At 42.2% G+C, this 9416-nt stretch overlaps 1 protein-coding gene across 1 annotated transcript; it reads left to right on the top strand.

Moving 5' to 3' along the window:
* The first annotated feature begins 8293 nt into the window (after positions 1-8293).
* LOC110533795 (odorant receptor 131-2-like) lies at positions 8294-9385 on the top strand. Its single transcript, XM_021618317.3, has one exon. The coding sequence runs from the start codon at positions 8294-8296 to the stop codon at positions 9254-9256; it is 963 nt and encodes a 320-aa protein (XP_021473992.3). The 3' UTR covers positions 9257-9385.
* The last annotated feature ends 31 nt before the right edge of the window (positions 9386-9416 follow it).

Below are 9416 nucleotides of genomic sequence, written 5' to 3'. Positions count from 1 at the left end.
GTGCCAACAGTTGTTGCCTTCTCACCAAGCTGCTTGCCTATTGTCCTGTAGCCCATCCCAGCCTTGTGCAGGTCTACAATTTTACCCCTGATGTCCTTACACAGCTCACTGGTCTTGGCCATTGTGGAGAGGTTGGAGTCTGTTTGATTGAGTGTCTGGACAGGTGTCTTTTATACAGGTAACGAGTTCAAACAGGTGCAGTTAATACAGGTAATGAGTGGAGAACAGGAGGGTTTCTTAAAGAAAAACTAACAGGTCTGTGAGAGCCGGAATTCTTACTGGTTGGTAGGTGATCAAATACTTTAGTTGATTACTTAAAAATCCTATGTGATTTTCTGGATTTTTGTTTTAGATTCCGTCTCTCACAGTTGAATCAAATCAAAATCAAATAATATTTATTTGTCACATACACATGTTAATGCGAGTGTAGCGAAATGCTTGTGCTTCTAGTTCCAACAATGCAGTAATAACCAACGAGTAATCTAACCTAACAATTCCAAAACGACTACCTTACACACACAAGTGTAAAGGAATAAAGAATATGTACATAAAGATATATGAATGAGTGATGGTACAGAACGGCATAGGCAAGATGCAGTAGAGTAGTACAGTATATACATATGAGATGAGTAATGTAGGGTACAGTGCCTTGCGAAAGTATTCGGCCCCCTTGAACTTTGCGACCTTTTGCCACATTTCAGGCTTCAAACATAAAGATATAAAACTGTGGGACAAGTGGGACACAATCATGAAGTGGAACGACATTTATTGGATATTTCAAACTTTTTTAACAAATCAAAAACTGAAAAATTGGGTGTGCAAAATTATTCAGCCCCTTTACTTTCAGTGCAGCAAACTCTCTCCAGAAGTTCAGTGAGGATCTCTGAATGATCCAATGTTGACCTAAATGACTAATGATGATAAATACAATCCACCTGTGTGTAATCAAGTCTCCGTATAAATGCACCTGCACTGTGATAGTCTCAGAGGTCCGTTAAAAGCGCAGAGAGCATCATGAAGAACAAGGAACACACCAGGCAGGTCCGAGATACTGTTGTGAAGAAGTTTAAAGCCGGATTTGGATACAAAAAGATTTCCCAAGCTTTAAACATCCCAAGGAGCACTGTGCAAGCGATAATATTGAAATGGAAGGAGTATCAGACCACTGCAAATCTACCAAGACCTGGCCGTCCCTCTAAACTTTCAGCTCATACAAGGAGAAGACTGATCAGAGATGCAGCCAAGAGGCCCATGATCTCTCTGGATGAACTGCAGAGATCTACAGCTGAGGTGGGAGACTCTGTCCATAGGACAACAATCAGTCGTATATTGCACAAATCTGGCCTTTATGGAAGAGTGGCAAGAAGAAAGCCATTTCTTAAAGATATCCATAAAAAGTGTTGTTTAAAGTTTGCCACAAGCCACCTGGGAGACACACCAAACATGTGGAAGAAGGTGCTCTGGTCAGATGAAACCAAAATTGAACTTTTTGGCAACAATGCAAAACGTTATGTTTGGCGTAAAAGCAACACAGCTGAACACACCATCCCCACTGTCAAACATGGTGGTGGCAGCATCATGGTTTGGGCCTGCTTTTCTTCAGCAGGGACAGGGAAGATGGTTAAAATTGATGGGAAGATGGATGGAGCCAAATACAGGACCATTCTGGAAGAAAACCTGATGGAGTCTGCAAAAGACCTGAGACTGGGACGGAGATTTGTCTTCCAACAAGACAATGATCCAAAACATAAAGCAAAATCTACAATGGAATGGTTCAAAAATAAACATATCCAGGTGTTAGAATGGCCAAGTCAAAGTCCAGACCTGAATCCAATCGAGAATCTGTGGAAAGAACTGAAAACTGCTGTTCACAAATGCTCTCCATCCAACCTCACTGAGCTCGAGCTGTTTTGCAAGGAGGAATGGGAAAAAATTTCAGTCTCTCGATGTGCAAAACTGATAGAGACATACCCCAAGCGACTTACAGCTGTAATCGCAGCAAAAGGTGGCGCTACAAAGTATTAACTTAAGGGGGCTGAATAATTTTGCACGCCCAATTTTTCCGTTTTTGATTTGTTAAAAAAGTTTGAAATATCCAATAAATGTCGTTCCACTTCATGATTGTGTCCCACTTGTTGTTGATTCTTCACAAAAAAATACAGTTTTATATCTTTATGTTTGAAGCCTGAAATGTGGCAAAAGGTCGCAAAGTTCAAGGGGGCCGAATACTTTCGCAAGGCACTGTAGATTACCGGAGACATAATTTATAGATCGGCAGGTAAGGGAGCTCTCGAGCGGCTAGATGTTCTTTACTATTTGTCAGATTTGCCACCAATGCTCCTTATAGGACACATCCCTCTATACTAAACTGGTGATCTCTTTATACCCGTCGCAAGACCCACTGGTTGATGCTTATTTATAAAACCCCCTTAGGCCTCACCTCCACATACAACACCCGTTCTGCCAGTCACATTCTGTTAAAGGTTCCCAAAGCACAAACATCCCTGGGTCGCTCCTCTTTTCGGTTCGCTGCAGCTAGCGACTGGAACGAGCTGCAACAAACACTCAAACTGGACAGTTTTATCTCAATCTCTTCATTCAAAGACTCAATCACGGACAATCATACTGACAGTTGTGGCTGCTTTGTGTGATGTATAGTTGTCTTTACCTTCTTGCCCTTTGTGCTTTTGTCTGTGCCCAATAATGTTTGTACCATGTTTTGTGCTGCTACCATGTTGTGTTGCTACCATGTTGTTGTTATGTTGTGAGGCTACCATGCTTTGTTGTCATGTGTTGCTGCCTTGCTATGTTGTTGTCTTTAGGTCTCTCTTCATGTAGTGTTGTGTTGTCTCTCTTGTTGTGATGTGTGTTTTGTCCTATATTTATGTTGTATTTATTTTTTATTTTTAATCCCAGGCCCCGTCCCCGCAGGAGGCCTTTTGCCTTTTGGTAGGCCGTCATTGTAAATAAGAATTTGTTCTTAACTGACTTGCCTAGTTAAATAAAGGTTAAATAAAAAAATTAAAATACACACAATCATATTTAATGTGATGATTCACATGTTCTATTGTAAATATTTTTGTTTTTCTTTCTGTAAGGATGTGCTGTTGCTATGTTTTCGTTGTGCCTGTTTTTTGTTGTTGTTGATGACCATGTGTCATCAGATTTTAATCCTAGGCAGCACCCAGTAGTTGAAATACATACTGTAGAGGAGGAGTCCAGTACATGTAATCACAAAGCATCTTAGAGTAGGAGTGCTGATCTAGGATCAGTTTAGCTTTATAAATCATAATGAATAAGAGAGGGGACCTGTACCTAGATCAGCACTCCCACTTTGAAATGCTTTGTGAATATGGGTCAAGACAACTCACAGCAGGATAGACAGAGGTCTAATGAGACAGACAGGTGCAGTTGCGGCCAAATATATTGGTCGTTGGTAAACACAGCTCTGACATGTACTGCAAAATGAGTCCACATAACATTCTCTCAACATTGGGGTCTTTCTATGTTTACCAACAACTTAATTAAGCATTGAAAGAAAATGACACCCTCCCTATAATCAAACATGGGGAGGTTGGTTTATTGCTGTGGGGTTGCTCTGCTGCCTCTGGTACTGGGGGCCTTGAACGTGCGCAAGACATCATGAAATCAGCAGATTATCAAGGTGTTTTGGAGTGCAATGTTCAACCCAGTGTCTAAAAACTCTCTCAGTTGAAGGTTGTGTGTCTTCTAGCAGGACAACAACCACAAACACACATCTAAAGCACCCTGGAATGGTTCCAGAAGAAACACTGGACTGTTCTGGAGTGGCCAGGAAAGAGTCCAGATGTGAATCACATCCAAAATCTATGGCGAGATCTGAAAACAGCAGTTGGCGGAGGGCACTCCTCAAACATTGAAGAATTAGAGCAGTTTGCTGCTGAAAAGTGGGCCAACGTGCAGGTATAAAGGTGCAGCAAGCTCATTGATTGCATATTTGTCAGCAGTTATCTTGGCTAAAGGATGTGCAAGCAAATACTAGCTCCGGGGTGCCAATCATTTTGTCCATGCCATTTATCTTTTCTTCTTTTTTTTTACAATAATAAAATGTATTCTGCAATGTTGAAAATCCAGTAACTTATTTTAGAGGAAATAGGGAATTATTTAAGAAAAGTGCAAGGGTGTCAATGTATTTGGCCAGAATAACTGTACATGTAGCTGCATTTTGAATACCACCATACACAGTCTCCAAAACATTAGGAACACCTGCTCTTTCCATGACAGACTGACCAGGGGAATCCAGGTGAAAGCTATGATCCCTTATTGATGTCGCCTGTTAAATCCACTCCAATCCGTGTAGATGAAGGGGAGGAGACAGGTTAAAGAAGGATTTTTAAGCCTTGAGACATGGATTGTGTATGTGTGCCATTCATAGGCTGAATGGGCAAGACAAAATATTAAAGTGCCTTTGAATGGGGTATGGTAGTAGAGGCCAGGCACATCAAGAATTGCAACGCTGCTGGGTTTTTCACACTCAACAGTTTCCCACGTGTATCAAGAATGGTCCACCACCCAAAGGACATCCAGCCAAATAGACAACTGTGAGAAGCATTGGCGTTAACATGGGCCAGCATGCCATAGGAACGCTTTCGACACCTTGTAGAGTCCATGCCAATATGAATTGATGCTTCCAAAAGTGGGTGCAACTCAATATGTTTTGTACAATCAGTGTATAGTTCAATACATCATTTTTCCAACCCCGTATTTGACAACTTTTACCTCTACTTCACCTCATTCCTAAAGAAAATAATGTACTTTTTACTCCATACATTTTCACTGACACCCAAAAGTACTAACTACATAATAAATGTTTAGCAAAACAGAAAAATGGTCCAATTCACAGTTACCAAGAGAACATCCCTGGTCATCCCTACTGCCTCTGATCTGGCAGACTCACTAAACAGAGAACATCCCTGGTCATCCCTACTGCCTCTGATCTGGCAGACTCACTAAACAGAGAACATCCCTGGTCATCCCTACTGCCTCTGATCTGGCAGACTCACTAAACAGAGAACATCCCTGGTCATCCCTACTGCCTCTGATCTGGCAGACTCACTAAACAGAGAACATCCCTGGTCATCCCTACTGCCTCTGATCTGGCAGACTCACTAAACAGAGAACATCCCTGGTCATGCCTACTGCCTCTGATCTGGCAGACGCACTAAACAGAGAACATCCCTGGTCATCCCTACTGCCTCTGATCTGGCAGACTCACTAAACAGAGAACATCCCTGGTCATCCCTACTGCCTCTGATCTGGCAGACTCACTAAACAGAGAACATCCCTGGTCATCCCTACTGCCTCTGATCTGGCAGACTCACTAAACAGAGAACATACCTGGTCATCCCTACTGCCTCTGATCTGGCAGACTCACTAAACAGAGAACATCCCTGGTCATCCCTACTGCCTCTGATCTGGCAGACTCACTAAACAGAGAACATCCCTGGTCATCCCTACTGCCTCTGATCTGGCAGACTCACTAAACAGAGAACATCCCTGGTCATCCCTACTGCCTCTGATCTGGCAGACTCACTAAACAGAGAACATCCCTGGTCATCCCTACTGCCTCTGATCTGGCAGACGCACTAAACAGAGAACATCCCTGGTCATCCCTACTGCCTCTGATCTGGCAGACTCACTAAACAGAGAACATCCCTGGTCATCCCTACTGCCTCTGATCTGGCAGACTCACTAAACAGAGAACATCCCTGGTCATCCCTACTGCCTCTGATCTGGCAGACTCACTAAACAGAGAACATCCCTGGTCATCCCTACTGCCTCTGATCTGGCAGACTCACTAAACAGAGAACATCCCTGGTCATGCCTACTGCCTCTGATCTGGCAGACGCACTAAACAGAGAACATCCCTGGTCATCCCTACTGCCTCTGATCTGGCAGACTCACTAAACAGAGAACATCCCTGGTCATCCCTACTGCCTCTGATCTGGCAGACTCACTAAACATCATTTGTAAATTATGTCTGAGTTTTGGAGTGCGCCCCTGGCGATCTGTAAATTTAAAAAACAAGAAAATTGTGCCGTCTGGTTGGCTTAATATAAGGAATTTTAAATGATTTATACTTTTACTTTTGATACTTACAGTGCCTTGCGAAAGTATTCGGCCCCCTTGAACTTTGCGACCTTTTGCCACATTTCAGGCTTCAAACATAAAGATATAAAACTGTATTTTTTTGTGAAGAATCAACAACAAGTGGGACACAATCATGAAGTGGAACGACATTTATTGGATATTTCAAACTTTTTTAACAAATCAAAAACGGAAAAATTGGGCGTGCAAAATTATTCAGCCCCCTTAAGTTAATACTTTGTAGCGCCACCTTTTGCTGCGATTACAGCTGTAAGTCGCTTGGGGTATGTCTCTATCAGTTTTGCACATCGAGAGACTGACATTTTTTCCCATTCCTCCTTGCAAAACAGCTCGAGCTCAGTGAGGTTGGATGGAGAGCATTTGTGAACAGCAGTTTTCAGTTCTTTCCACAGATTCTCAATTGGATTCAGGTCTGGACTTTGACTTGGCCATTCTAACACCTGGATATGTTTATTTTTGAACCATTCCATTGTAGATTTTGCTTTATGTTTTGGATCATTGTCTTGTTGGAAGACAAATCTCCGTCCCAGTCTCAGGTCTTCTTCCAGAATGGTCCTGTATTTGGCTCCATCCATCTTCCCATCAATTTTAACCATCTTCCCTGTCCCTGCTGAAGAAAAGCAGGCCCAAACCATGATGCTGCCACCACCATGTTTGACAGTGGGGATGGTGTGTTCAGCTGTGTTGCTTTTACGCCAAACATAACGTTTTGCATTGTTGCCAAAAAAGTTCAATTTTGGTTTCATCTGACCAGAGCACCTTCTTCCACATGTTTGGTGTGTCTCCCAGGTGGCTTGTGGCAAACTTTAAACAACACTTTTTATGGATATCTTTAAGAAATGGCTTTCTTCTTGCCACTCTTCCATAAAGGCCAGATTTGTGCAATATACGACTGATTGTTGTCCTATGGACAGAGTCTCCCACCTCAGCTGTAGATCTCTGCAGTTCATCCAGAGTGATCATGGGCCTCTTGGCTGCATCTCTGATCAGTCTTCTCCTTGTATGAGCTGAAAGTTTAGAGGGACGGCCAGGTCTTGGTAGATTTGCAGTGGTCTGATACTCCTTCCATTTCAATATTATCGCTTGCACAGTGCTCCTTGGGATGTTTAAAGCTTGGGAAATCTTTTTGTATCCAAATCCGGCTTTACACTTCTTCACAACAGTATCTCGGACCTGCCTGGTGTGTTCCTTGTTCTTCATGATGCTCTCTGCGCTTTTAACGGACCTCTGAGACTATCACAGTGCAGGTGCATTTATACGGAGACTTGATTACACACAGGTGGATTGTATTTATCATCATTAGTCATTTAGGTCAACATTGGATCATTCAGAGATCCTCACTGAACTTCTGGAGAGTTTGCTGCACTGAAAGTAAAGGGGCGGAATAATTTTGCACGCCCAATTTTTCAAAAAAGTTTGAAATATCCAATAAATGTCGTTCCACTTCATGATTGTGTCCCACTTGTTGTTGATTCTTCACAAAAAAATAGTTTTATATCTTTATGTTTGAAGCCTGAAATGTGGCAAAAGGTCGCAAAGTTCAAGGGGGCCGAATACTTTCGCAAGGCACTGTAGCTATATTTAAAACCAAATACTTTAATAATTTTAATCAAGTAGTATTTTACTGGGTGACTTTCACTTGAGTCATTTTATAATAAGGTATCTTTACTTTTGGGTACTTTTTCCACCACTGCCTATACGGTGCTACTGAAGTAAACTGGGAGAACGATCAATAAGTTGTCAACTGACCATCTCTCCTCTCAGATCATTCTGTTATTGGGGAGTATTGGTACCCATCTCATGTGTGTGTGTGTGTGAGTGAGTGAAAATGTAGCCCAATCAGAGATGATCTTTACCTTAGGGCCAATGATACCATGATGTCACCGACTTCATCCATTTATAAATATAGATCTCAACATCACAACAACAGTCTGAGGAAGGCTCCCTCAGTCCTACCAATCACAAAGGTTTGTATTTCAGATTTCGGTGTACAGATCTATGGACTTGTTAGAACTGTCACCTCTGATTTTTTATATTTTTTTTACAGATTTTGAATAATGTTAATCAGATAACCATTTAGTTTCTTGTAATAATGATGTTCTAATAGGTTCTCCTCTCAATCTCTTTCTTTTCAAAGGCACTCAGTATGGCAGTAACCAATGAAACCTTTCAGGAGACTTCTTTTATATATGAACAGATGATCATATTTGAGATGAATGAGAGGAATATGGTTAAAGTGGCAGTGGCAATCCTGATGGCTGTATGTTTTATCTACATAAATTGCGTGATGATTGTTGCTATGAGTAGCAGAATTACTTTTATGGAAATTCCCCGCTACATTCTCTTCACACATTTGCTATTAAATGACTCCATGCAGTTGCTGGTCAGCTGCCTTATGTATGTGTTTGCCTTGGTTTATCTACGATTGGTAAAGGTTGTCTGTGGACTGTTTGTCATGTTTGGCAGTGGCATGTCCCGTGTTGCCCCACTTAACCTGGCGTTGATGTCTCTAGAACGCTATGCAGCCATCTGCCTCCCTCTACGGCATAGTGACATAGCCACACCCAAAAGATCTGGCATTGCCATTGCTGTCATCTGGCTTGTCATATTCATAAATCTTATAATTGATATGCTTTATTCTACAGTAAAAGATCCCGGCTTTTTTGTTACCCCGATATTTTGCACACGGCAGAATTTATTCATTGCGTTGTGGCAGATGCAAGTGTTTCAGGGGTTCAATGCTTTTTGCTTTGTAGCTGTATCTCTCATCATCATTTACACATACATTGCCATAATTGTCACAGCCAGGTCTGCCTCTGACAAAACGAAAGCCAGTAAGGCCCACAAGACAGTGCTGCTGCACCTGGTTCAGCTGGGCCTGTCGCTCTCATCTTTTCTGTACACACCCATAGAAAGTGCACTGGCCAGTGTAGGCAGTACTACCATCTTTATTGACCTGCGATACTTAAACTTCCTCTTCCTCATCATCCTGCCAAGATGTCTGAGCCCACTCATCTACGGGCTGAGGGATGATGCCGTACGACCCCTGTTCCTACACTACTTAACTTGCAGAACTAGAAAGGTCAAGGCTGCTGTGATGGTACAATAGAAGAAAACCTGGCACTATTTTTCTTCATGTTCCTTCAAGCCAGATAACTTACCCGGTCAGTTAAGACAATTGGGAGCCCATCGTCAGTCTGGTACACTGGCAGAATAGTCCCTAATGGGTGTCTCTGTTCACCATGGAAGTAAACAGTGCATAAACCAGA

Source organism: Oncorhynchus mykiss, chromosome 10, assembly GCF_057628025.1.
Source record: "Oncorhynchus mykiss isolate SJ-2025 chromosome 10, ASM5762802v1, whole genome shotgun sequence".
Taxonomy (NCBI): Eukaryota; Metazoa; Chordata; class Actinopteri; order Salmoniformes; family Salmonidae; genus Oncorhynchus; species Oncorhynchus mykiss.
The sequence above is the reverse complement of the archived record's forward strand: the minus strand, read 5'-3'. Positions and strand labels throughout refer to the sequence as shown.

What these genes read in the sequence shown, in the direction of transcription:
- LOC110533795 (XM_021618317.3), top strand. Translation starts at nt 8,294, where the DNA reads ATGGCAGTAACCAATGAAACCTTTCAGGAGACTTCTTTTATATATGAA.